Here is a 27,176-nt window from a genome sequence, read left to right on the forward strand (position 1 = left end):
CAGCCCAGGATTCTCTGCACGCCCCGCTCCCCCCACGCCCGCTCTCCGTGCAGGACTTCCGGCAGCTCCCACCCTGCCGGGCCCCGGCTCATCCCTGCCCGGAACGCCCCGGCTTCTGCCGCTGGCCCCGCTCACTCACCAGCTCGCCCCAGCGCCGGATGCGATCCCGCGGCACGCATTTGATGGCCACCTGCGAGCAAGGAGCGGCACTGCTGTCTCCCAACCCTGGTGCTCCCCCCATGCCCAGAGATGAGGATCCACCTTGGGAGAGTCCTTGTGGGAAGAAGATCCGCCCCCAGATGATCTGCTGGCCCTTCCTGAACAGGTGCTTCCCTATGACCAGCTGGTACAGCAGGAGGCCCAGGGACCAGTTTGTTGCTGCCTGGCCGTGGTAGCGTTGTTGGAGAATCCACTCTGGTGGGCTGTAGGACAGGGTTCCTGTGGAACACAGACAGAGCTCATCAGGGGGATGCTGCTGCTCCCAGAGCCTCGCCCCAGCATCCCTGGGCATGTGGGGGCTGCCTTTGCAGCACATGGGAACCTGCTGCCCTCTCGCCAGCACCTGAGACTTGTGTACAAACTCGGGCTTGCAAATGAAGTCAGTGCTGCTGGAAGAGGGAAGCAGAAGCACTGGGGAGGCCCAGCCATGATCCACGAAATACCCACTCGGTGCTGGGGAATAACCATGTCCTCATCCACCCTGCCTGCATGGCCCCTAAAACATTATGAAGCCAAGGCAAACGTGGGGAGTAGAGCAGTCCAAGCCCTTCCTCACCTGCACACCAAAGCATCCAGGGCGTGGGGTCAGACCCCCCATCTCTGCTACCCCCATGGGGGATTTTGTCAGGCTGGCTGCCCCAGCCCCAGCCCCAGTCCTGGGAGAATCCCTGCTGCCACACCCTGGTTGGGCCATGAGATGTTGGGCCAGGAGATGATGGGACCAGGAGCCTACCTCTAGATGGGCTCATCTGCAAATTGAGTGTAGGCTGTGTCCTGCAGGTAGGTGCCACAGCCGAAGTCGATCAACTTTGCCTGCCCGGTGTCCAGGTCAACCAGGATGTTCTCTGGTTTGATATCTCTGTGCAGGACCCCGCAGCTGGTGCAGTGCCGCACGGCCTCCAGCACCTGCCGGAAAAGCTCCCGCGCCTCTTCCTCGGACAGGAACCTCCGTGCCCGAATGGAACGCTGCAGGTCCTCACACCGTTCTGGGCGCTCCAGCACCATCACGATGTGCATGGGGAGCTCAAACCACTCCAGCAGTTGCACCACACTGGGGAAGCCTGTGGACACCTTGTCTAGCAGCACTATCTCCAATGGTGCGCTGGTGCTGTCGGGCTGCGGGAGGAGCACGGTGCTGTCAGTGGAGCTGAGCCCGTGCCAGGGCTCGGGGAGCCCTCAGCCAGCCGAGGATTCTCTGCACGCCCCGCTCCCCCCATGCCCACTCTCCGTGCAGGACTTCCGGCAGCTTCCACCCTGCCGGGCCCCGGCTCATCCCTGCCCGGCACGTCCCGGCTTCTGCCGCTGGCCCCGCTCACTCACCAGCTCGCCCCAGCGCCGGATGCGATCCCGCGGCACGCATTTGATGGCCACCTGCGAGCACGGAGCGGCACTGCTGTCTCCCAACACTGGTGCTCCCCCCGTGCCCAGAGATGAGGATCCACCTTGGGAGAGTCGTTGTGGGAAGAAGATCCGCCCCCAGATGATCTGCTGGCCCTTCCTGAACAGGTGCTTCCCTATGACCAGCTGGTACAGCAGGAGGCCCAGGGACCAGTTTGTTGCTGCCTGGCCGTGGTAGCGTTGTTGGAGAATCCACTCTGGTGGGCTGTAGGACAGGGTTCCTGTGGAACACAGACAGAGCTCATCAGGGGGATGCTGCTGCTCTCAGAGCCTCGCCCCAGCATCCCTGGGCATGTGGGGGCTGCCCCTGTAGCACATGGGGTGACCTGCTGCCCTCTCGCCAGCACTTGGGACTTGTGTACAAACTCGGGCTTGCAAATGAAGTCAGTGCTGCTGGAAGAGGGAAGCAGAAGCACTGGGGAGGCCCAGCCATGATCCACAAAAAACCCACTCGGTGCTGGGGAATAACCATGTCCTCATCCACCCTGCCTGCATGGCCCCTAAAACATTATGAAGCCAAGGGAAACGTGGGGAGTAGAGCAGTCCAAGCCCTTCCTCCCCTGCACACCAAAGCATCCAGGGCGTGGGGTCAGACCCCCCATCTCTGTTACCCCCATGGGGGATTTTGTCAGGCTGGCTGCCCCAGCCCCAGCCCCAGTCCTGGGAGAATCCCTGCTGCCACACCCTGGTTGGGCCATGAGATGTTGGGCCAGGAGATGATGGGACCAGGAGCCTACCTCTAGATGGGCTCACCTGCAAATTGTGTGTAGGCTGTTTCCTGCAGGTACGTGCCACAGCCGAAGTCGATCAACTTTGCCTGTCCGGTGTCCAGATCAACCAGGATGTTCTCTGGTTTGATGTCTCTGTGAAGGACCCCGCAGCTGGTGCAGTGCCGCACGGCCTCCAGAACTTGCCGGAAAAGCTCCCGCGCCTCTTCCTCGGACAGGAACCTCCGTGCCCGAATGAAACGCTGCAGGTCCTCACACCGCTCTGGGCGCTCCAGCACCATCACGATGTGCATGGGGAGCTCAAACCACTCCAGCGGTTGCACCACACTGGGGAAGCCTGTGGACACCTTGTCTAGCAGCACTATCTCCAATGGTGCGCTGGTGCCGTCGGGCTGCGGGAGGAGCACGGTGCCGTCAGTGGAGCTGAGCCCGTGCCAGGGCTCGGGGAGCCCTCAGTTAGCCCAGGATTCTCTGCACGCCCTGCTCCCCCCATGCCCACTCTCCGTGCAGGACTTCCGGCAGCTCCCACCCTGCCTAGCCCCGGCTCATCCCTGCCCGGCACGCCCCGGCTTCTGGCGCTGGCCCCGCTCACTCACCAGCTCGCCCCAGCGCCGGATGCGATCCCGCGGCACGCATTTGATGGCCACCTGCGAGCAAGGAGCAGCACTGCTGTCTCCCAACCCTGGTGCTCCCCCCGTGCCCAGAGATGAGGATCCACCTTGGGAGAGTCGTCGTGGGAAGAAGATCCGCCCCCAGATGATCTGCTGGCCCTTCCTGAACAGATGCTTCCCTACGACCAGCTGGTACAGCAGGAGGCCCAGGGACCAGTTTGTTGCTGCCTGGCCGTGGTAGCGTTGTTGGAGAATCCACTCTGGTGGGCTGTAGGACAGGGTTCCTGTGGAACACAGACAGAGCTCATCAGGGGGATGCTGCTGCTCTCAGAGCCTCGCCCCAGCATCCCTGGGCATGTGGGGGCTGCCCCTGCAGCACATGGGGTGACCTGCTGCCCTCTCGCCAGCACTTGGGACTTGTGTACAAACTCGGGCTTGCAAATGAAGTCAGTGCTGCTGGAAGAGGGAAGCAGAAGCACTGGGGAGGCCCAGCCATGATCCACAAAATACCCACTCGGTGCTGGGGAATAACCATGTCCTCATCCACCCTGCCTGCATGGCCCCTAAAACATTATGAAGCCAAGGCAAACATGGGGAGTAGAGCAGTCCAAGCCCTTCCTCACCTGCACACCAAAGCATCCAGGGCGTGGGGTCAGACCCCCCATCTCTGCTACTCCCATGGGGGACTTTGTCAGGCTGGCTGCCCCAGCCCCAGTCCTGGGAGAATCCCTGCTGCCACACCCTGGGTGGGCCATGAGATGTTGGGCCAGGAGATGATGGGACCAGGAGCCTACCTCTAGATGGGCTCACCTGCAAATTGAGTGTAGGCTGTGTCCTGCAGGTAGGTGCCACAGCCGAAGTCGATCAACTTTGCCTGTCCGGTGTCCAGATCAACCTGGATGTTCTCTGGTTTGATGTCACGGTGCAGGACCCCGCAGCTGGTGCAGTGCCGCACGGCCTCCAGCACCTGCCGGAAAAGCTCCCGCGCCTCTTCCTCGGACAGGAACCTCCATGCCCGAATGAAACGCTGCAGGTCCTCACATCGCTCTGGGCGCTCCAGCACCATTACGATGTGCATGGGGAGCTCAAACCACTCCAGCAATTGCACCACACTGGGGAAGCCTGTGGACACCTTGTCCAGCAGCACTATCTCCAATGGTGCGCTGGTGCCGTCGGGCTGCGGGAGGAGCACGGTGCCGTCAGTGGAGCTGAGCCCGTGCCAGGGCTCGGGGAGCCCTCAGCCAGCCCAGGATTCTCTGAACGCCCCGCTCCCCCCATGCCCACTCTCCGTGCAGGACTTCAGGCAGCTCCCACCCTGCCTAGCCCCGGCTCATCCATGCCCGGAACGCCCCGGCTTCTGCCGCTGGCCCCGCTCACTCACCAGCTCGCCCCACCACCGAATGCGATCCCGCGGCACGCATTTCATGGCCACCCGCGAGCAAGGAGCAGCACTGTTGTCTCCCAACCCTGGTGCTCCCCCCGTGCCCAGAGATGAGGATCCACCTTGGGAGAGTCGTCGTGGGAAGAAGATCCGCCCCCAGATGATCTGCTGGCCCTTCCTGAACAGGTGCTTCCCTATGACCAGCTGGTACAGCAGGAGGCCCAGGGACCAGTTTGTTGCTGCCTGGCCGTGGTAGCGTTGTTGGAGAATCCACTCTGGTGGGCTGTAGGACAGGGTTCCTGTGGAACACAGACAGAGCTCATCAAGGGGATGCTGCTGCTCCCAGAGCCTCGCCCCAGCATCCCTGGGCATGTGGGGGCTGCCTTTGCAGCACATGGGCACCTGCTGCCCTCTCGCCAGCACCTGAGACTTGTGTACAAACTCGGGCTTGCAAATGAAGTCAGTGCTGCTGGAAGAGGGAAGCAGAAGCACTGGGGAGGCCCAGCCATGATCCACAAAAAACCCACTCGGTGCTGGGGAATAACCATGTCCTCATCCACCCTGTCTGCATGGCCCCTAAAACATTATGAAGCCAAGGCAAACGTGGGGAGTAGAGCAGTCCAAGCCCTTCCTCCCCTGCACACCAAAGCATCCAGGGCGTGGGGTCAGACCCCCCATCTCTGCTACCCCCATGGGGGATTTTGTCAGGCTGGCTGCCCCAGCCCCAGCCCCAGTCCTGGGAGAATCCCTGCTGCCACACCCTGGATGGGCCATGAGATGTTGGGCCAGGAGATGATGGGACCAGGAGCCTACCCCTAGATGGGCTCACCTGCAAATTGAGTGTAGGCTGTTTCCTGCAGGTACGTGCCACAGCCGAAGTCGATCATCTTTGCCTGCCCAATGTCCAGGTCAACCAGGATGTTCTCTGGTTTGATATCTCTGTGCAGGACCCCGCAGCTGGTGCAGTGCCGCACGGCCTCCAGCACCTGCTGGAAAAGCTCCCGCGCCTCTTCCTCGGACAGGAACCTCCGTGCCCGAATGAAACGCTGCAGGTCCTCACATCGCTCTGGGCGCTCCAGCACCATTACGATGTGCTTGGGGAGCTCAAACCATTCCAGCAGTCGCACCACACCGGAGAAGCCTGTGGACACCTTGTCCAGCAGCACTATCTCCAATGGTGCGCTGGTGCCGTCGGGCTGCGGGAGGAGCACGGTGCCGTCAGTGGAGCTGAGCCCGTGCCAGGGCTCGGGGAGCCCTCAGCCAGCCCAGGATTCTCTGCACGCCCCGCTCCCCCCATGCCCACTCTCCGTGCAGGACTTCCGGCAGCTCCCACCCTGCCTAGCCTTGGCTCATCCCTGCCCGGCACGCCCCGGCTTCTGGCGCTGGCCCCGCTCACTCACCAGCTCGCCCCAGCGCCGGATGCGATCCCGCGGCACGTATTTGATGGCCACCTGCGAGCAAGGAGCGGCACTGCTGTCTCCCAACCCTGGTGCTCCCCCCGTGCCCAGAGATGAGGATCCACCTTGGGAGAGTCGTTGTGGGAAGAAGATCCGCCCCCAGATGATCTGCTGGCCCTTCCTGAACAGGTGCTTCCCTATGACCAGCTGGTACAGCAGGAGGCCCAGGGACCAGTTTGTTGCTGCCTGGCCGTGGTAGCGTTGTTGGAGAATCCACTCTGGTGGGCTGTAGGACAGGGTTCCTGTGGAACACAGACAGAGCTCATCAGGGGGATGCTGCTGCTCTCAGAGCCTCGCCCCAGCATCCCTGGGCATGTGGGGGCTGCCCCTGCAGCACATGGGGTGACCTGCTGCCCTCTCGCCAGCACTTGGGACTTGTGTACAAACTCGGGCTTGCAAATGAAGTCAGTGCTGCTGGAAGAGGGAAGCAGAAGCACTGGGGAGGCCCAGCCATGATCCACAAAATACCCACTCGGTGCTGGGGAATAACCATGTCCTCATCCACCCTGCCTGCATGGCCCCTAAAACATTATGAAGCCAAGGCAAACGTGGGGAGTAGAGCAGTCCAAGCCCTTCCTCCCCTGCACACCAAAGCATCCAGGGCGTGGGGTCAGACCCCCCATCTCTGCTACCCCCATGGGGGACTTTGTCAGGCTGGCTGCCCCAGCCCCAGTCCTGGGAGAATCCCTGCTGCCACACCCTGGTTGGGCCATGAGATGTTGGGCCAGGAGATGATGGGACCAGGAGCCTACCTCTAGATGGGCTCACCTGCAAATTGAGTGTAGGCTGTGTCCTGCAGGTACGTGCCACAGCCGAAGTCGATCAACTTTGCCTGCCCGGTGTCCAGGTCAACCAGGATGTTCTCTGGTTTGATATCTCTGTGCAGGACCCCGCAGCTGGTGCAGTGCCGCACGGCCTCCAGCACCTGCCGGAAAAGCTCCCGCGCCTCTTCCTCGGACAGGAACCTCCGTGCCCGAATGGAACGCTGCAGGGCCTCACACCGTTCTGGGCGCTCCAGCACCATCACGATGTGCATGGGGAGCTCAAACCACTTTAGCAGTTGCACCACACTGGGGAAGCCTGTGGACACCTTGTCTAGCAGCACTATCTCCAATGGTGCGCTGGTGCTGTCGGGCTGCGGGAGGAGCACGGTGCCGTCAGTGGAGCTGAGCCCGTGCCAGGGCTCGGGGAGCCGTCAGCCAGTCCAGGATTCTCTGCACGCCCCGCTCCCCCCATGCCCACTCTCCGTGCAGGACTTCCGGCAGCTCCCACCCTGCCTAGCCCCGGCTCATCCCTGCCCGGCACGCCCCGGCTTCTGGCGCTGGCCCCGCTCACTCACCAGCTTGCCCCAGCGCCGGATGCGATCCCGCGGCACGCATTTGATGGCCACCTGCGAGCAAGGAGCGGCACTGCTGTCTCCCAACCCTGGTGCTCCCCCCGTGCCCAGAGATGAGGATCCACCTTGGGAGAGTCGTTGTGGGAAGAAGATCCGCCCCCAGATGATCTGCTGGCCCTTCCTGAACAGGTGCTTCCCTATGACCAGCTGGTACAGCAGGAGGCCCAGGGACCAGTTTGTTGCTGCCTGGCCGTGGTAGCGTTGTTGGAGAATCCACTCTGGTGGGCTGTAGGACAGGGTTCCTGTGGAACACAGACAGAGCTCATCAGGGGGAGCTGCTGCTCTCAGAGCCTCGCCCCAGCATCCCTGGGCATGTGGGGGCTGCCCCTGCAGCACATGGGGTGACCTGCTGCCCTCTCGCCAGCACTTGGGACTTGTGTACAAACTCGGGCTTGCAAATGAAGTCAGTGCTGCTGGAAGAGGGAAGCAGAAGCACTGGGGAGGCCCAGCCATGATCCACAAAAAACCCACTCGGTGCTGGGGAATAACCATGTCCTCATCCACCCTGCCTGCATGGCCCCTAAAACATTATGAAGCCAAGGCAAACGTGGGGAGTAGAGCAGTCCAAGCCCTTCCTCCCCTGCACACCAAAGCATCCAGGGCGTGGGGTCAGACCCCCCATCTCTGCTACCCCCATGGGGGACTTTGTCAGGCTGGCTGCCCCAGCCCCAGTCCTGGGAGAATCCCTGCTGCCACACCCTGGTTGGGCCATGAGATGTTGGGCCAGGAGATGATGGGATCAGGAGCCTACCTCTAGATGGGCTCACCTGCAAATTGAGTGTAGGCTGTTTCCTGCAGGTACGTGCCACAGCCGAAGTCGATCAACTTTGCCTGCCCGGTGTCCAGGTCAACCAGGATGTTCTCTGGTTTGATATCTCTGTGCAGGACCCCGCAGCTGGTGCAGTGCCGCACGGCCTCCAGAACTTGCCGGAAAAGCTCCCGCACCTCTTCCTCGGACAGGAACCTCCATGCCCGAATGAAACGCTGCAGGTCCTCACATCGCTCTGGGCGCTCCAGCACCATTACGATGTGCATGGGGAGCTCAAACCACTCCAGCAATTGCACCACACTGGGGAAGCCTGTGGACACCTTGTCCAGCAGCACTATCTCCAATGGTGCGCTGGTGCCGTCGGGCTGCGGGAGGAGCACGGTGCCGTCAGTGGAGCTGAGCCCGTGCCAGGGCTCGGGGAGCCGTCAGCCAGCCCAGGCTTCTCTGCACGCCCCGCTCCCCCCATGCCCACTCTCCGTGCAGGACTTCCGGCGGCTCCCACCCTGCCTATCCCCGGCTCATCCCTGCCCGGCACGCCCTGGCTTCTGCCGCTGGCCCCGCTCACTCACCAGCTCACCCCAGTGCCGGATGCGATCCCACGGCCTGCATTTGATGGCCACCTGCGAGCAAGGAGCGGCACTGCTGTCTCCCAACCCTGGTGCTCCCCCCGTGCCCAGAGATGAGGATCCACCTTGGGAGAGTCGTTGTGATAAGAAGATCCACCCCCAGATGATCTGCTGGCCCTTCCTGAACAGGTGCTTCCCTATGACCAGCTGGTACAGCAGGAGGCCCAGGGACCAGTTTGTTGCTGCCTGGCTGTGGTAGCGTTTTTGGAGAATCCACTCTGGTGGGCTGTAGGACAGGGTTCCTGTGGAACACAGAAAGAGCTCATCAAGGGGATGCTGCTGCTCCCAGAGCCTCGCCCCAGCATCCCTGGGCATGTGGGGGCTACCTTTGCAGCACATGGGCACCTGCTGCCCTCTCGCCAGCACCTGAGACTTTTGTACAAACTCGGGCTTGCAAATGAAGTCAGTGCTGCTGGAAGAGGGAAGCAGAAGCACTGGGGAGGCCCAGCCACGATCCACAAAAAACCCAGTCGGTGCTGGGGAATAACCATGTCCTCATCCACCCTGTCTGCATGGCCCCTAAAACATTATGAAGCCAAGGCAAACGTGGGGAGTAGAGCAGTTTAAGCCCTTCCTCACCTGCACACCAAAGCATCCAGGGCGTGGGGTCAGACCCCCCATCTCTGCTACCCCCATGGGGGACTTTGTCAGGCTGGCTGCCCCAGCCCCAGTCCTGGGAGAATCCCTGCTGCCACACCCTGGTGGGGCCATGAGTTGTTGGGCCAGGAGATGATGGGACCAGGAGCCTACCTCTAGATGGGCTCACCTGCAAATTGAGTGTAGGCTGTGTCCTGCAGGTAAGTGCCACAGCCGTAGTCGATCAACTTTGCCTGCTCGGTGTCCAGATCAACCAGGATGTTCTCTGGTTTGATGTCTCTGTGAAGGACCCCGCAGCTGGTGCAGTGCCGCACGGCCTCCAGAACCTGCCGGAAAAACTCCCGCGCCTCTTCCTCAGACAGGAATATCCGTGCCCGAATGTAGCGCCGCAGGTCCTCACATCGCTCTGGGCGCTCCAGCACCATTACGATGTGCATGGGGAGCTCAAACCACTCCAGCAGTTGCACCACACCGGATAAGCCTGTGGACACCTTGTCCAGCAGCACTATCTCCAATGGTGCGCTGGTGCCGTCGGGCTGGGGGAGAAGCACGGTGCCGTCAGTGGGGCTGAGCCCGTGCCAGGGCTCGGGCAGCCCTCAGCCAGCCCGGGATGCTCTGCACGCCCCGCTGGCCCCACGCCCGCTCTCCGCGCAGGACTCCCGGCAGCTCCCACCCTGCCGGGCCCCGGCTCATCCCTGCCCGTCACGCCCCGGCTTCTGCCGCTGGCCCCGCTCACTCACCAGCTCACCCCAGTCCTGGATGCGGTTCCGTGGCACCTTTTTGATGGCCACCTGCAACCAGAGGGAGCAGCGGATTCAGCTCGCCGCCTACCGTGTCCAGCCCCATCCCACTCCTCTGCCCACTTCTCCTTCTATGCCCCCTCCTCCTCCTCCGCCCGCCGCTGGCCCCTCTGCTCACCGGGGCGCCATCCGAGAGCCGAGTGGCCGAGAAAACCCTGCCAAATCCGCCGCGCCCCAGCAGGGAGCCGATCCTGTAGCGCTGCTGCAGGGCCTCCTGCGCCTTCCCTGGGGAAGAGACGCAGCGGTCAGCGCTCGGCCCGGGGCCAGGAACGGCCCCCGAGCGCTCCCCGACCTCCCCGGGCCGAGCATCCGCAGGTGTCCGCTCCTTGCAACGCGACAGCGGCGGCTCGGGGCCAGCGGCCGCGCTGCCAAGCGGCGGAGCTCGGGCCGGGGAAGCCGCAGCGGAGGCGGCGGCAACGGCTGCACCGCCTGTGTCCTCCGCGGGCCCCGGGAGGAGCCGGGGCAAGGGCTGGGGCCAGGGCCGGGGCAGGGCTCGGAGCAGGCGGAGCCAAAGGGCGATGATACCGTCCCAGCCCCAGGCACTGAGGCCCGCTCAGAAGCGCCAGCGCCAGCTCGGCCGGAGCCGGGTGGTGGCGAGAGTGGGACAGGACGCCCGGGGCCGCGGCTGGGGCCGGGGCCGAGGCCGGGGCCGGGGCCGGGGCCGTGGCCAGGAGCGGGCCGGGGGCATGTCCCGAGTGGGCAAGTAGAGAGAGAAACTGGGAGAAGAGTGGAACACAGAGAAAGGGAGATCGGGAGTGGGTGAGGGACCGCGGGGGAGAGGGTAGAACAGCGGGAGAGGGAGAAGAGAAGATAGGGAGGGTCGAAAAGGTGGCTTCTTTTGCTTCTTTCTCTTTTTCCGCTGCTGCATGTGCTGCTGCCGCTATCGCTGCTGCTGCCGCTGCCGCTGCTGCTGCCGCCTTTGCTGCTGCAACTGCTGCCGCTGCAACTGAAGCACCGGGGCTGTTTCTCCCCGGGGCCGTTTGTCCGTTGCCCGCTCGGCCCTGCCCCGAGCCCCACGCTCCCCGGGCAGCCCCTGAGCCTGGCCAAACACGGGAACTTTGCCGTGTTGAGCCAAGAGCCAGAGTCTTGATTCCTGCACAGGGGCACAGCAATGCCCTTGGCTGCTGCTGTGCCTTGTCCCTGCTGAGCATCAAACACTGTCTGAGCACATTCCCTGAATGCAGAATTTGTACCTGACCCAAGCAATTCACTTGTGTCTCCAGCATTGCTTTCCAAGAAGAACAGGGGAAGGCAAACTGGGTGTAGCTCATGGTATTTTACAGTGTCTAAAACTTGTCAAGTCTCAGATCTTAGAGGTAAGATCCATTTGGAATGAATGGGATGGAGAAACAGTGCACGATGGAAAAGGGAAACATAAAACTAAATAGAGAAAAATAGAGAAAAACATACTGGTCGTTTCTTTTGGTTTTATTTTCATTTCTTAAAAAAGCTGTTTCAATTTTCCCAGAATCTTCTCCACAGTCCTGTCTGTTCTTTCCAAAAACCTGTCCTGGAGAATGAGGTGCAGCTCCTGTCACAAGATGTGCCCCCAGCTGCAGCTTCTCTTGGCTTTCCACACTGTGTGTGCAGCACAACTCTTGCAGCAAAGCAGGACAAATATTTGAAGAACTTGACAACTTGTTCTTGCTTTTCTTTGTGGACTGGGGAGTTGTGCCATTGGTACGGTTTTCATTGTTACTCTTCTACCCTAAGGAAACATGATGAGCTGCCAGGAATTGTTAGGGAATACAAGCCTGGTTGAATGTGGAGAAAGAATCTCCAGAGCCTGCAGCCAGCAGTGGAGAGCTCATCATTCCAATAGCGCCATGGACATCTTGAAAGTGATCTGGAACATGACAATGGGCTGACAGAGGGAGTTTGTTTGTGTGTTCAGTTGAGATGATTCTACATCTCTTGCACTGGGAGAAATCAAGAGCACAATCAGTGGATGATAAGCACCCGATCATGATAAGCTGGACCTCTCAGTAGATGAGAGAAAGAATGTGAAAAGGACAAATGCAGGGAATGACTTGGTGAAGTTTGTCTGTTTAGAAGGCTCATTTTTTCCTAATAATTCCCAATTCATTCCCTTTGCTTTTGTCCTTTTTAGCAAGGCTATTTGCATGGCAGAATCCCCAGGAAATGAGAACCTGGAGCTTGTGGAAGTGCCTGAAAGGTGCCCTGTTCCTCAGGCTGAAACAGGAGCCTGAGGCCTCTCTTGGGAAGCCTCCTCGGAGCTGGAATTTGTGCCATGCCAGGAGAGGAGGAGGGGGAGGACGATGGGAGCTGTGTGTGAGGAGCAGGAGGTTTGGGCCACAGGACATTCCGTCTGTGCCTCTGCCCCGCAATGGGCGGCCGTGCCCGGGGCTCTGGGCCTGCCCCGCGTGCGCTGAGCTCCCGACACTGCGGGAGCTGCCCGGGCTGGGCTCAGGTTCCCACTGGGACTGGGCAGCAGGCTGGGCTCCAGCTGGGATCAGCAGCAGATGGAAATACCTCTGGGCAACTCCACTTTCTGCTGCTGTTCAGAAGAAGCAATGAAGCGACAAGTTCTGTTTTCCTTTCTCCTGGTGTATTTTTCCATTTTATTTGCCACTGCAGAGGCAATTTGTGTGATGGCCTCTGTCAGTTGATTCTATTTCAGCAGCAGCAGCAACAGGGCTGTGCTTGAGCACTGCAAATGTGACCTGTATGGCTTTCATTCCCTTCGACTTAGTGCTCAGGGACTTGAGAGCATTTCAAGATCTGCTACTCCTGATGCCTGCAACTCAAATTCAGGTGGCAAGCAGAAGAGGGACAAGAGCAGACGAGATCTACAATGTCCAAGGCCAAGGCACCAAGAGCCTCCTGCTGTCACCTCAGGGTGAGTAAAACAGAGCTGAAAACAGCGCTGGAACCCGATCCTTTCTTCCTCTGAGGGCTGGCTCAGGGCAGCAGAGGCGGGCCCTGAGGAAGCCTGAGGGCTGTTTGTGGGGGATTGTTGCTGTAGTCCAGAATTGCCCTGGAAAAAGCCCTGGGAAGCCGAGGCAGGAGCAGGTGGGAAGGGCCGGCGCTGCTGCTGCTCCTGGCCGGGAGCCCCGGCCGGGCCGGGCCGGCGCCCGCTGCGCTGCGGCTGCTGCTGCTGCCAGAGCCGGGCGGGACTCGGGGACAGGGAATGGACACGGGGGGACAGCAAAGGCCTTGGGGGCTGCAGGGATGGTGGTGCTCGGGCCAGCGCCAGCACAGAGCTTCAGCCCGCAATGAACCCCGAGGGAAACGCTGGGGAAAGGCTCCATTCAGCCTTTCTTTACTCGGCGCTGTGAAGGGACGGAAATAAAAGGAGAACAAGCAGGGCCCGACCCCTTCTCCTTTGGGAGGAGCCCCGCGCCTGGGGCTGTGAGGGGCTGTGAGGGGAAATGAAGGGCTGTGAGGGGCTATGAGAGGTTCTACAGGGCCATGAGAAGTTCCATGGAGCCATGAGGGGCTGTGAGGGGCCATGAGGAGCCTCAGCCCTGGCAGGAGGGGGTCCCACCATGTCCCCAGGGCAGGGCAGCCGTGAGGGGCTGTGAGTGCAGACGTGGCAGCAGAGCGGGCTTGGGGCACCTCTGGGAGGGGATGAGACCCTTCCCCAGCTCCAAACCACACCAAACCCAGCATTAACAGGATTTTCCATCTTGAGAATCCACTGGCAACTTGGAGTCAAGCGTACAGTTTAATCCTGGTGTGAAGAGGAAGGGAATTTTCCCAGTGAGTGACATCCTGCCATTCTTATTAATGTTGAAGATTTAAAAGTCTAAAAATGAATAGGTATACTATTAAATATAAAGAAATACAATAACAAGAAATAAAGCCCCAAATCCCAGCACCCTGCTCAGTAATATGCTCTTGTCTGTAGTAACAGATCAGTAATATACAAATAAATGAAAGAGATTTCATTTATAATTCAGACTTCTTTCATTTTTTTCCCAACGTTCTGGTCCCTTTCCTCCAGGGACATTTCCTTTACTCACCCACTTTCTAATAGTTAGAAGGGAGTTAAGCATACCAGAAAAGGAAACAGCTCCTCTTTCAAAGGGAAGCAGCCACCACTCCAGGAAACCTGAATTGCCCCCAGGCACGTGTGTGCACTTGAAGGGTGAGCAGGTGTTGGGGACAGAGATCTCAAACCCCTTCTAAGGCTGTGAGAAACCCACAAGTGGCAAAGTATCATTGAGGGTCAACTCCAGCTGGATTCCATTCCTCGACACCCTCCAAATGGGCAGGCAGGGCTGGGCTCTGGCAGGGTTCAGTTTTGAGTGCCTTGTGTTCTATGGCATGGAAGTGATCCTATCTACTCTTGTACTGATGGATTGTGATATAGCTGCTGAAGGAAGAGAGGGAATCTCAGGAGACAGGAAAGTCTCTTCTTCTCCTTTCTCCCTGCAGAACCCCCTCCCCAAAGAGAAATGCCTGTGCTGGGTTTCCATGGCACCCCTTCCCTCAGCCCAGTGTCTGACCCACTGTGTGCTCTGCAGGAGCCAAAGCCAGAGCAGTCCCAATATCAGTCACCACATGGTCCCCACACAGCAGGAGAAAGCACTGCTTGCTGTGGGGCTGCTGATCTGTGACCCATCCTGGTTCCATCCACCCCACTCCTCTCAGCCACAGACACCAGAAGGATCCCAGGAAAGCCACAGTGCTCTACCAGATGCCAGGAGCACTCCCTGCTGTGGCCTCAGGGATGCTGGGTGACCTCGTTGATGAGCATCTCTGGCTGGTGATGGAATGTGTGGATGGAGGCCCTTGACAGGAGGTTGTTTGAGACACGTGTGGGGCTGAAGGAGAGATGGCAGCTGTCAGTTGGGAGGGCAGGGACCCCAGTTGTGAGTCCATTGCCTTGGACACCCTCAGCCACAGGATGTCCAAGAAGTCACACAAGGCTTTGGCACTCAGCCTTCTTTTCCCCAAGTTCCTTCTTTCTGTACATTTACAGCAGAGAACCTTGTTTGCTTTTAGAACTAGAACAAAGATCTCAGAGGGAACAAGCCTTGCTGGTTTTAGTCAGAAGCATCAGTGACCAAAATTTGTGTTTCCTTTTCTTTGGTCACATCTTTGTTCCTTCTCAGTGTTCAGGCTGGGTTGTGGGGTGTCCTCATTTGCTGCATTTTCTGAGTTCCTCTTGGATCCTTTAAGCAATAGGTTGTGCCCTCTGAGGATCCTTTGTGCTCCTTGGTGACCCAGGAGAACCTTCCAGGTGGTTTTTGGGTGAGCTGCTGCTGTGATGTCACAGGAACGTTGCCGTGTCCTTGTGGTGTTCCCGTTGCTGTGGGGCACAGAGGCCTCAGTGTCAGAGCGGCTCTGGGTGCCTGCTCATTGCCTGAGGATCCTCCTGCCTGAGGCATTCTCAGCAGCCAGCCCAGCCCCTGACGGGTGTCTTTCTGTCCTGGCAGGGGGACAGACAGTCTGCAGACGTGTCAAAATGATCCAGCAAGTGGTTGCTGCAGTTTGCACTCTGGACACTGGGGCTTCTTATGGGTATTTTGTAACCCACTCGGCCCCTAAGTCGAGGATTTCCCCAGGTGCACCATATGTGCCTTTGGGATTGCTGTGGGCTTTCTGTTCTTCCTTTGGAATGGAGGTGATTTTGAATGAAAATTGCCATTAAGATGCCATTCGTTTGGGACAGCTCCTGTCAACACCTTCTTAAAAAAAGGGTTTGTTTCTAGCCAGCAGGGTGTGCACAGCATTTGGAATGGAGCCTGGGGGGGTTCTGTTCCCCAAGAGGAGAGTCTGTGGCAGTGGACCCTGGCACTCCCTCCATTTGCTGATCCCCCCAAAAACTGGACACAGCCAAGTATTTTGTGTTGTTCTCTTGCCTTCTGTGTGATCCAAAAGGACTGGGGCTCCAGGAGGGAAGTTGTGAAAGCAAAATGCTCTCTTGGCATTGACTTGTTGTGTGGGAGTTTCCAGCACAGGCAGCTTTTTCTCCTAACAGCATCTGGTTCAGGTGAAGGTCACCTCACACATGGATACTGCGAAGCTCCTTCTTCAGTGAGTGGGAAAGGAACCTGTGGTGTTCAGAGATCCCAGTTGCTCCCTTTCAACACCAATATGAGCCCTGTAAGCTCCAGGATGATCCTTGTCACATGCCAGCACTCCCAGGATGGTCCCAGTTGCCTCTGGCTAGATCAGCCCAGTCAGTCCCAGTATGATGCCATTTGCCCCCAGTGTGCTCCCAGTTGCTCCCAGTCACCCCCAGTATGGAAGATGATGTGCAAGGTATGTTGCCAATCACTCTCAGATACTCCCAGTATGAGTCCAGTCACTCCCAGTATGATCCAAAGATGGATGGATGGGAAGCCTGATGGAATCATGGAGACTCTCTAGGGCTCCATGGAACCAAAGGACTTTGTGACACCAAGGGGTCCCATGGAACCAAAGGAACGTTGTGACCCTGGGAGGCCTCATGGAATCATGGAGACCATTGTGACACTCTAGGGCCCCATGGAACCGTGGTGACACCAGGTTGGCTGGGAGTGTTGATGTGCTGCAGGGTAGGAGGGCTCTGCACAAGGACCTGGACAGGCTGGATCCAGGGGCCAAACCCAACAAGGTGAGGTTTAACAAGTTCAAGTGCTGGGTCCTGCACTTTGGCCACAACAACCCCTGCAGCGCTCCAGGCTGGGGACAGAGTGGCTGGACAGCAGGCAGGCAGAAAGGGACCTGGGGCACTGATGGACAGCAGGCTGGGCATGAGCCAGCAGTGAGCCCAGGTGGCCAAGGAGGCCAATGGCTCCTGGCCTGGATCAGGAACAGTGTGGCCAGCAGGACCAGGCCAGGGATTCCCCCGCAATGCTTGGTACTGGTTGAGCTTCATCTCGAGTGCTGTGTCCAGCTCTGGGCCCCCAATTTAGGAAAGGCCATGGAGGGGCTGCAACTCTGCCTGCAGAGGAGGGGCTTAAAACCTGGGAGCCCGGCCCTGAGGGCAGAAGCTGTGGTGGGGGAAGAGGAAGGAGGAGCCTTTTTCAGAGGGAGGGACTGCACTGCAGGGGCTCCTATGGACATCTCTAAACTCTCTCTGCCACAGGATTTCTGAGCTTTTGTTTACTCTCCTTCCCTGATCTTCTCTCTGCTTCCTGGAGATTTTCCTCCTGCAGGTGTTTCCCTGTGGCGGATCTCTCCCTGCTAGCACCCACAGATCCCAAATCTTTGTGCACTCTCCTTGGCCTGACAGAACCTTGCCTGTTTGCAGGGCTCTGGCTGGGGACAGGTTCTGTTTGCAGCTTGGAGAAAGGACAGCTCAGATTAAGCCTGATGGGTCCAGCAAAGGTGATGCTGGTGCAGTCCATGGGCAGAGTGGCTGAATGCACATTACAAATCTCCCATGAGCCTATTGATCACTAAAAGTAACAGTTTGGATGTCTCAGGCACTTGTCAAAATTCATAATACCTTTAGTATTTGTCCCCCACCTCCCTGCCTTTCTCCGATGGTAGGAAACTGAATACAAAGTCTTAGGAAATGTCCTCATTTTTATCAAAATCCTTGTCTTGGAAATATTCTATGACTGATCACAAACCTTCAGCATGTCAGAGCTTCAGGAGCATTCACCTCCCCTACACCACAAATACTCAGAGTTGTACTCACAGGGTCTGTAGGCACTGGCATGTTCCAGCTTTAGGAGATGGCTCCAGGAGCTGCAGCTGCATTGTTCTGCAGCCAGAGGCTTCCTGTGTCAAGGGCTGGGAGGGATTGTGCCCCAGGCACTTCTCAGCACCTTCCCAGCTCAGACTGATTGAAGCTCTCTGTGCCTCTGGGCTGTGCCTGGGATGGCTGCAGGCAGTGCCCCAGCCCTGCTGGGCTGGGAGAAGAGCTGCTGAGCAAGAGAAATGTGGTTTTGAAGCTTTTCCTAGATTTCAGGATCATCCTCTGTGCCAGGAGTCTGGCCCAGCTCAGCAGCACAGACACAGCAGCAGGACTTTAATGACCCTCTTGGGGCTTTGTGCTGAGGCCCTGAACATCAGTCCCTGAGAGGGAGGGGAAGAAACCTCTCAAGAACTCCGAGTTAGAATCCAACTCCAAAGTTACTTTTCCTTTTAATGGGTCCCACTGAGGGATGTGACTGAGAAAGTGTCCCCAGGCTCCAGGCAGGGCAGAGAACAGGAGGCACTGATGACAGGTGGGGACAAAGAGAAGCCAAGTCTTGGTGCCCTGGGCCACAGCAGCCTCTGTGCCACCAAGAGCTGTGAGGAGACACCTTGTCCTGAAGCCCTGGGGCCTCCTGGCACAGCCCCAGCAAGGCTGGCCACTGTCACCCCCTTGGCCTGCCCTCAGCATCCCCCCTAGCCCACATGCCAGTGGCCTCAGGGATCTGCTGGAAGGAGTCCCTGGGGAGCCTTGCTCAGGAATGGCCCTGGGGGCTCCTTCATGCTCCCAGGGACTGCAGCTTTTTCAAAGCACTTGGCTTTTGCTTTTGCCTTGGAGTCTCTGAGAGGTTTGTGCAATCATGATCTCCAATTATCTGCTGTAATTAGTCCATTGAGAGGCTTTGTCAGTAACAACACTCAGTGGGGCTCATTAATGCTTCAAAGTACTTCAGGTTCTTAAGGCACTTTCCTTTTTCCTTCCCACACTGAGTCTCTGAGAAGTTTGTGCAATCATGGCCCCAATTATCTGCTCTAAGGAGTCCCTTGGGAGCTTTGCATTGACACTCAGTGGGGCTCATCAATACTTTGAGATACTCAGGTTTTTTTCACCTACTTTGGATTTTCCTTTCCACACTGTGTCTGAGAGGTTTTTATGCAATCTTGACCTCTAATTTTCTCCTCCAAGAAGTCCATGGGGAGCCTGTGTTAGGGATGGACCTCAGTGGGACCCATTAATGAAATGAGATACTTTGGGTTTTTTTTCTGACTTAGACTCCTGGAAAGGTTTGTGCAATCTCCTCTCAGGCGCTGAGGTTCAAGGGCTCTGCTCCAAATGCACCATGGGGCTCATTAGGATCAAGCAAGTCCTAACAAACCATGGCTCTGCCTTGATTTCCCTCTGCAAACTTACTTCCTGGGACTGTGCCAGGCATGGCCTCCCTTCCTGCAGCAGAGGCTGCCCATGAGCCACTGCTTCCTCTGGGAAATGCCACCTTCAGCACAGCCTCTCCTTCCATCTCTGGAGAAAGGAAGAGGGACACATGGATCAGGTGGGGCTGTTCCCCAACAGGAAGGTGGCATCTTCAGGAGGCAATACTTGTCAAAGTCATGGATGAGGTTCAGAAGTCATCCAAACTTTGGAGCCAGGACAGGGCCTTCCCTCCTCCAAAGAGCTGCCATTCCAGATCTACGCCAAGACTGGGAAATTGCAGGGGATCTCAGGGTGGGAATGGCCCGTGCTGCAGTTTGGGATCCCTGTCAGCTGATGCCAAATGCCTTCCTGCAGAGGCTGGGGAGAAGCTGCAGCCAGGCCAGACTGGGAAACAGCCCTGCAGGCCCTGAAAGCAGCAGTGGGGCAGAGAGGCTGCCATGGATCCCTTCCCTCTGTGCCGGGCATGGCGTGTCCAGATGTGCAGAGAAAGCCCCCGGCTGCTGAGTCTCAGGAGAAGGCTGAGGGACATGGACCCACCACGGCATCTCTCCAGACCACTCATCATCTTGTCTCCTGTAGGTTTGTTCCTCCCCCTAGGAGGACCTTAACACAAAGTGTTTCCATTTCAGATGAATGGATCCCACAAAACCAGGGCTCAGCCTGTGGGATCAGCAGGGACACACCACTCACCCCTGTGATGGGAGCTGGGCTTGTGTGCAGCAACCAGCAAAGGAGCTGGGAAAGTCCTCGCTGCAGACACACCTGTAAGTCAACAGCCACAGCAGCTTCTGTCACCTGGTTCCTGCCAGGTTGTCAATGATTATTCCTTGTTGGGACAGTGAGAACACACCCGCATGGGGCTCCAGAGGCTGAAAATCTTCATGAAGCCAAGCTGCTGGAGAAGCCTTCCTACCACTCTCGTCTGGAAGGGAGCACAGATCAGACCCATTCCATGGTGGGCTGGGATCCCCTTCTGCCTTAGGGGACTGGGCACTGCAAGGGGGTTGGGGGAAGGCCATGGGAGCCAGATGTCAATGGACATGGCCAAAGCTGCAGAGGGGCCTGCAGAGCTCTGGGCTGGCTCTGGTCATTCTCCATCCTCTTTGCAGACCCTGTGCAACATCCCTGGAGGGGTGGCAGGACCAGCCCAGGGTCCCTGGGGCCTCTCTCCCTCCCACAGAGGAAACCCTCCCTAAAGCCCTGGGGAAAACCATCCCCAGCACTTCCCAGGGAGAAGGGAGCACTGTCCCAAGGAAGGGGAGCCAGGCCACCGGCTAACCTGCTCACCATGCTCGCCACGGAGCAGCCTGGGCAGCCCTGTCAGGCAGGGCCACTGCCAGGAGGAGCAGGAGGAGGAGGTGCAGAGCAAGGGCCATGGTGCCTTGCCCTCTGCCAGTCCCACAGCACTTGCTGTCACCACTGTCCTGACACCGCTGTCCCAATGTCAGCACCGCTGCCACCGCCACCGCTGCTGCAACAGTCGTGGTCAAGGACTGACAGATCTGTCCTTGTGGTGCTGTGCAACCACGGGGCTCTGGGACCTCTGTGACCTCAGAGCCTGCTGTGACCTCATGGCCAGCGTGGAATTGTGGGGGGGGTGGGATCTGCCTTGTTCACTAGGGAGTTCATCCTGCCCAGCAGCTCTGTCCAAGGGCTGTGACACGGTCCCAGCCCAGCTGATCCCACAGGCTGGGGGATGAAGGGATGGAGAGCAGCCCTGCCAAGAAGGACTTGTGGCTGCTGCAAGGTGAGAGGCTGGACATGAGCCAGCCATGTGCCTCCAAAGGAGGGTGCCCAGCAGCTTGAAGGAGGTGATTCCACCACGCCTCTGCTCTGGTGCGAGCCCACCTGGAGTATTGCATCCACCTCTGGGTGCCCAACCCAGGAAGGACATGGTCCTGTTGGAGCTGGTCCAGAGGAGGGACAGAATGCTCTGAGGGCTGGAGCCCCTCTGCTTTGGAGACAGGCTGGGATAGCTGGGGGTGTTCAGCCTGGAAGCGAGAAGGCTCCATGCAGACCTGATTGCTACCTTTCAGTACTTTAAGGGGGCTTGTAAAAAAGATGGGACAGAATTTTTAGTAGGGCCTGTTGTGACAAGACTGAGGGGGAATGTTTGCAATCTAAAAGATGGGAGATTCAGACTAGACAGAAGAAAGACATTTTTTACACTGTGGGTTTTGAAACCCTGGCACAGGTTGCCCAGAGAGGTGGGCATCCATCCCTGCTGACATTCAAGCTCATGCTCTGAGCAACCTGATCCAAAGGTGTCCCTGCTCTCTGCAGGGCATTGGACTTGATGGCCTTTAAATGTCCCTTCCAAGCCAAGCCATTCTGTGCTGCTGTGCACCAGCAGAGCAGTGCTGGAATAATGCTGGGGTGATGATGCTGGCACCTGTGTTTTGGTAGTGATGCCATTTAGCTGTTGGCCAAGAGAGGATTGATGGGCTGCACAGTGAAGTCTGCAGAGAACAGTATGCTCAAGGAGAAACAGGAGAGGAACATGGTTTCCAGTTCACATAAATGCCAGCATTTTGCTGCCCATTCCTTGTTAAGAAATAAAAGAATGTCCTGCAGATCCCTTCAAGGTGGGTGCACTCTTGGCTCTATCAGTACTTGTGTTCTGTAAAACAGCTAAGTTGTTACAGCTTTTTGCCCCATTTATCACTGGATAAAACCCAAATACTGCATTGCTCCATGTCTACTTTGTTCCAAGTAAAGGCAGATTTTGTTCATTCTTCAGTGGGACATATTCATCTGTTGACAAGCAAATTCTCCTTGCCATTCACACAATGTTGATTTGCTCTAATCCGATTGTAATTAACATCTACCTCTCTGTGTAATTAAGGCTGATGGATTGTGAGGCAAAGTGTTGCATCATTTCCCTGGAGAGAGTTTTTTTTCTAATTCAATGACACTTGAAGACAGCTGTAGCCTACCACACTTCTGGCATACTAGGAACGAAAAAACAACCTTTGAAACAGGATTTTATGCTTTCTTCCTCCTCTTCCTCCCAGGAATTTTAATCCCTGAAGTCTGAACTCTTCAACTGCCTCACAAACATTGTTTCAATTCACACAGGCATCCATTAAGTGAGCAACATATCAGGACTATGGCTGAGAAACTGGAAGCAATGTAGGTTTAGAGCAGCAAAAATAATAATCCATTTCCCAGGTTAAGCCAGGCAATTCCCAAATAACTCTACCTATCCTCAGGGATATTTCCAAAAGTATCATAGTAAAAGCTGGGAGCAGGGAGAGAATGTCAACAAAATTAAAAATACAGCTATCTGAGATCTTTTTATTCCTATGAAAACAGAGTCAAAACTGTTTATATATGGAAAATTAACTAAGAAGTGAACACCAGATTGTCCAAAATAACTGCTTGGGAAACAAAAATACCTACCTACAAATAAGTTTACATGTAGATTTATAAGAAAACAAACATACTAAGAGAAAAAACAGACCCATGAAATCTAAAACCAGTAACACTGTCTCATCTGTTTCAAAGAAAAACAAACAAACCAAAACAAAAAAAATTGAAAATAATCAGATTCTCAAGACCATTACTATATACAAGACACTCCAGGTAGTGGGAATAAACCAAGGAACTTTTTGACAGTTTTTTTTTCTCCTTGGGCTGTGGGAGCTGTCACAGGGCAGGTCGGGTCGGGGGTGGCAGTGGCTGCTCAGGGATGGGTTTGGCCCAGGTCCCTGGAAGGAGCCACTGCCCAAGCAGCTGCGCTGACCCTGGGCTCTGCTCTCAGCCTTCTGGGCTCTGTTGGGTGGCACAGCCTGTGCCAAGGGGTGGCAAGGTGCCTGCAGGCCCCAGCTCTGGGGGAAACAGAGACCATCCTGGCCGTATCCAGTGTGCTGCCAGCTCAGCAGTGGAGCACAGCACTGGCTCACGCTGCCCATTGCTCCCACAGATGCAGCCAGCACCACCAGACAAGCTAACAATATCTGGAGAAGCATGAGAAGAGTTTTCTGCAGGGGAGCACAGTGTTTGATTAAGTTAATGGCCATTGTGGCTGGTGGAGCACTTTTCCTGCTGATGTGCTATGCTGGAATCTGGTATTGCTGGAAGAGAAAAGGGTGAGTGTTTTGCTGATCTCGGCCTCAAACAGCTTCTTGAAAGGCTGCTCATAGTCAGGAAACATTCCCAGTGAGGCTGCTGTGCACTTGTGGCTAGTCCTTGGTTGCCCAAATCACTCTGCTGAGAGTTCTGCTGCTGCCCATGGCTTTCACTGGCCTCTTAATTGCTGGGCCTTGTCCTGGGGAGCCCGCTGGGGCTGCAGCCAGTGCTGGCTCCCACTGAGGCTGCCTGGCCAAGAGCAGCCCCAGGAGCAGCGGGCAGAGGCAAAGCAAGGAGGGCAGGAGAAAGAGCAGAGACGAGATTGCCCTTGAAAGGCAGAGGCGTTCTGGGGCCCGCTCCTGGCCAGGGACCCTGCCCAGAGCCATCCCCTGCTCGCCGGGGACATGAAGGTGTCAGGAAAATTAATCCACAAACACCAGAGGTTGATGTCTAAAAAGAGACAGAAGAGTCCTTTCACTTTATTTGAATAAAGGGAGAGGCCATGGGGCATTCCCCTGGGGTCTCTCAAATTTTTGGAGGACGCAGCCTCCTTTTTATCCTAATTTCCCGGCCGCATGTCCCTCTCTCTTTCCCCACTGGCTGAAGTACTTGAGAGGTACAGACTTCCCAGAGTGCCTGATACCTAACATTCACCTCTAATGTATAAGCCTCCCTCTTAATTTTTAATTCTCAGAAACTTATGCTGTTTCCTTATTGTTTCTTTTGTATTTCCGTATCCAGTTTCATTTATCAGCAAACCTACAGTTTGTATGTATAGGCAAATATCTTTTTTCCATTCATCAATCATTGGAATCTTTCCCATTTTTTCTTTTATATCTCAGTGCTAGTTTTATCTATCAGCAGACCCACAGCTTGTCTGTAAAGACAAATCTCTCGTTCCTCTCAATCTTTTTTTATTTTTTTAATAATTGTCTTTACAAACATTAGTTGTCATTAACTCATTGAGTTAATTTCCTGTTCCTGGGGTTTTTTTTTAGTTTTGCAATTATTTGCAGTGACATCAATTTCTGCCCTTTTGTAGCTATTCCTGCATTAGTAGGGATGGCTACTACCGGCATCCTTTTCATCACATGTTGAATAAGTTGTACTAAGCAAGGGATCATGCATGCTAAAAAGATTAGAGTTGCTACAGCACAAGAAAAAGCAGTTGTTAAACCCATAGTTTACTAGGTAACCACCAAAACACATCTTATTCTCGTTCTTTCCATGTTTGGACTGGCACATGAATTAACTTACTTATTGCTTTTTAAATTTGTTTCACCACCTTTTATCTATCATTTAATTTGCCACACACTCTCCCTTCTTCTGATGATAGCATTTGCATTTCTTAGCTGTCTCATGAGCTTTCTACCTGCAGTTACATTTTAGATCTGTTTTGTTAGATCTGGACCAGAGCCTATTACAAAGAGTTCGAGTTTCGTTTCAGTGTTACTACTTCCACTGATAGTCATGGAAAAATGTGTGTCCTGTTTGTGGAATTGTTTTGAGGGCAGCTTAAAAATAAGGGGTCCAAAATGCCTTCTCTTTCCCCACTGCTTCACAGCCTTCAAAATCTTTTTGGTAATTATGGAAGGAACACCTTGCTTAGCTACTATTAGCGAGCTTAACATGTGTTTGATTCTATTTGCTGTGATATCTGAAACAATTATAAGGAGGGCACTTGGGGGTCTAACAATCTAAACCTACAGTCTAGTCACAAACATTTTTTCCCACGTATATGCTTCTTGTTCTATTTAGACAATAAATGCTTGTTTCAGAAGAATGAAGCCACCATGGATTTCCTTCTTCATCTCAAAATCTTGTTTATTATGGACCTAACTCACTGTTTAGCTTTGACTGGGCTGGCCACCCACAGCCGGTTTTCAGATCTTCCTGGCCTTCCACAGACTTCACAATTTATAAGGTTAAAGGATTTGCTACTTCTTCTCTTAAGGTTAAAAATTACTTTTTCACTTTTGGCTTCAACTTCAACTGGCTGACAATATAAAGGTAAGATTATTAAGGCAAACATTTTAATGGTGACATTTAATTTCCTAACTTAATTTTTACTTTCACGTTGTCTTCTGCACTACCTGTGGTGAGTGAAGGCACAGAAAGATCCTAACATTAAGAAAACAATGACAGCAAGGATTGGCCTCTAATGACTGGAGATTTGGGAGAAGTGGTGCCCACACAAACCATTTCAGCAGCCAGTTTGTGGGAGGCACACGGGGCTTCCCCCAATGTTGACGTCCTGGCTACTGCTCCAGTCCCCTCTTGTGGAGCATCAGTGGCAGCCTGCTGAGTTTCTCCTCTAGCTGAGATGTCTGAATTTCTGGGGCCTTAGAGACCTTGACTCGAGTGTGATGGGTCTGCCCGTGTTCAGCTCTCTTGACGGCTGTTTCTGTGCTCAGCAACACTTGCACAGGTCTGCGCTACTTTGCTGCTGGTGGTGCTTCTTTCTACTCCTTCACTAGGATTCAATCTCCTGGCTGGATGTTGTGAACAGCAAAGTCTAAAGGCAAGGTCTGTGCTTGCTGAGCTTCTTCTCAAAGAGATTTCACAAGAGATAGTATCCGGGCTACAAAGAGTTTCCAATATATATCACTTATCTCTACCTGCCTACAAGGCTGAGAATTACAAGGATAAGGAATTCTAAACATCAATTCAAAGGGAGATAACTGAGTATCCTCCCTGGGTCTGGCCCTTCTTATTGCTAAAGCCAGTGGCAAGAGCCGTACTGACAGCATCTTAGTTTTTATTACTAGCTTCAGAAGGTGTTTCTTTATTTCTCCATTTATCCTTTCAATCCGGCCTGAACTCTGGGGGTGTTAGGGGGTATGGAGGTTCCACTGGACCCTTAAAACAGTCATGACTCCTTTGAGAATGTTTTCTGTAAAATGAGTTCCCCTATCTGAGTCTATTGCTTCCATAATCTCATATCTTGGAATTATTAGTTCCAAAAATACTTTAATATCTGCCTCTGTAGTTGCTGAAAGGGATGGAAATGCTTCTGGCCACCCTGTTAACTGATATACTATTGTTAGCGTTCAGGAACACATTATCACAGAATGATTATATGAAGGTGCTTTATTAAGAGCTCTGGGGGTCAGGAGTACACATACCCAAATCTGACCTGCCTTGGTTTTGAGCTGAACATGTTTTTATACTCTATCGTTATATAACTTACATATTAATTATTAAACTTATATTGTTCTATTGTATGTATTGTTTTTACTCAAGCATTGATTTTTCGTGATCCCCTCTCAACCCTCTAACATTGTTTCTCATGTTCTTAAGCAATAATTATATCTAACCACATCTAACAATTGTATCATTTATCACATACTGATTACACAGGTGCAGTTTCACATGGTCTTAGCAAGCACAAGGCCTAACATTTCCCAGGGCCTACTTTTCTCAGGGTTTGCCAAGCCTAACTTTCTTTCTATATCCCCGAATTTCTATGATTTTAAAATCTTTTACTATCACTATCAGCAGAAAATTTTAAATTTTGCCACTTGAGGCATTTCACTAAAATCTACCTGGCATCTCTGGAAGGGACATACAGCCCAAGGCCTCCCTCCCCTGGCAAGTTTCTTTGTAACTCTGTTATTGGTTTTAGCACAAATCAAACAACCCTCAATAGCTCGCTTTGCCAGAGTAAAAAAAGACCCACTGCAGCATATATTTTCAGGAAGGCTCTTGGCAGTCCCTGGGAGCCCCAATGACTTCTTTCATGAAGTTGTTTTAGCAACTGTTAGGCCAGAGCTTTTGGTATCCACTGTTTACCATCTCTTGTAAAGCATTTTCCCCCACTTTTAAATTCTGCATCCTCTTGTTCCATTAAACAAAATTCATACTGGAATAACCTAGCACTGGGCATCCACTTAGAGGCTCTCTCAGTCAACAAAGCTTTAATCTGATGTGAAACTTCAACAATCAGATTCCTTCCCCTTGTCAGCTTTCGAGCCTCAGCCACCATCAGAGCTGTGGCTGCACAGTTCTGCAGACAATGGGGCCAGCCTCTGGCCACCGGCTCTAACATTTTAGAAAAACTGGCAACAGGCCTCCGTGTTCCCCCATGCTCTT

At 55.1% G+C, this 27,176-nt stretch overlaps 3 protein-coding genes across 3 annotated transcripts; all 3 read right to left on the reverse strand.

Moving 5' to 3' along the window:
* Positions 1–879: 879 nt before the first annotated feature.
* Positions 880–1,492, reverse strand: LOC131590962 (serine/threonine-protein kinase pim-1-like). Its single transcript, XM_058861380.1, has 2 exons — positions 1,439–1,492; positions 880–1,335 (listed from the first exon to the last, which is right to left on the reverse strand). The coding sequence occupies exons 1-2, from the start codon at positions 1,490–1,492 to the stop codon at positions 955–957; spliced, it is 435 nt and encodes a 144-aa protein (XP_058717363.1). The 3' UTR covers positions 880–954.
* A 2,185-nt stretch (positions 1,493–3,677) lies between these two features.
* Positions 3,678–4,234, reverse strand: LOC131590963 (serine/threonine-protein kinase pim-1-like). The gene is made up of 2 exons (XM_058861381.1): positions 4,149–4,234; positions 3,678–4,068 (listed from the first exon to the last, which is right to left on the reverse strand). The coding sequence occupies exons 1-2, from the start codon at positions 4,232–4,234 to the stop codon at positions 3,753–3,755; spliced, it is 402 nt and encodes a 133-aa protein (XP_058717364.1). The 3' UTR covers positions 3,678–3,752.
* A 52-nt stretch (positions 4,235–4,286) lies between these two features.
* On the reverse strand, positions 4,287–9,607 carry LOC131590964 (uncharacterized). The gene is made up of 8 exons (XM_058861382.1): positions 9,352–9,607; positions 8,537–8,827; positions 7,958–8,269; positions 7,134–7,432; positions 6,563–6,929; positions 5,738–6,036; positions 5,167–5,509; positions 4,287–4,636 (listed from the first exon to the last, which is right to left on the reverse strand). Exons 1-8 carry the CDS (start codon positions 9,605–9,607, stop codon positions 4,287–4,289), a joined length of 2,517 nt encoding a protein of 838 aa, XP_058717365.1.
* Positions 9,608–27,176: the final 17,569 nt, after the last annotated feature.

This window comes from Poecile atricapillus, chromosome 36 (assembly GCF_030490865.1).
Source record: "Poecile atricapillus isolate bPoeAtr1 chromosome 36, bPoeAtr1.hap1, whole genome shotgun sequence".
NCBI lineage: Eukaryota > Metazoa > Chordata > Aves > Passeriformes > Paridae > Poecile > Poecile atricapillus.

What these genes read in the sequence shown, in the direction of transcription:
- LOC131590964 (XM_058861382.1), bottom strand. Translation starts at nt 9,607, where the DNA reads ATGGTGCTGGAGCGCCCAGAGCGATGTGAGGACCTGCGGCGCTACATT. An exon ending in TCCGGCGCTGGGGCAAGCTG is followed by an intron (nt 6,930 to 7,133) that starts GTGAGTGAGCGG and finishes CTCCTCCCGCAG; the next exon opens with CCCGACAGCACCAGCGCACC. An exon ending in TCCGGCGCTGGGGCGAGCTG is followed by an intron (nt 5,510 to 5,737) that starts GTGAGTGAGCGG and finishes AGCGCACCATTG; the next exon opens with GAGATAGTGCTGCTGGACAA.
- LOC131590962 (XM_058861380.1), bottom strand. Translation starts at nt 1,492, where the DNA reads ATGAGCCGGGGCCCGGCAGGGTGGAAGCTGCCGGAAGTCCTGCACGGA. An exon ending in AAGTCCTGCACGGAGAGTGG is followed by an intron (nt 1,336 to 1,438) that starts GCATGGGGGGAG and finishes CTCCTCCCGCAG; the next exon opens with CCCGACAGCACCAGCGCACC.
- LOC131590963 (XM_058861381.1), bottom strand. Translation starts at nt 4,234, where the DNA reads ATGGGGGGAGCGGGGCGTTCAGAGAATCCTGGGCTGGCTGAGGGCTCC. An exon ending in TCAGCTCCACTGACGGCACC is followed by an intron (nt 4,069 to 4,148) that starts GTGCTCCTCCCG and finishes AGGCTTCCCCAG; the next exon opens with TGTGGTGCAATTGCTGGAGT.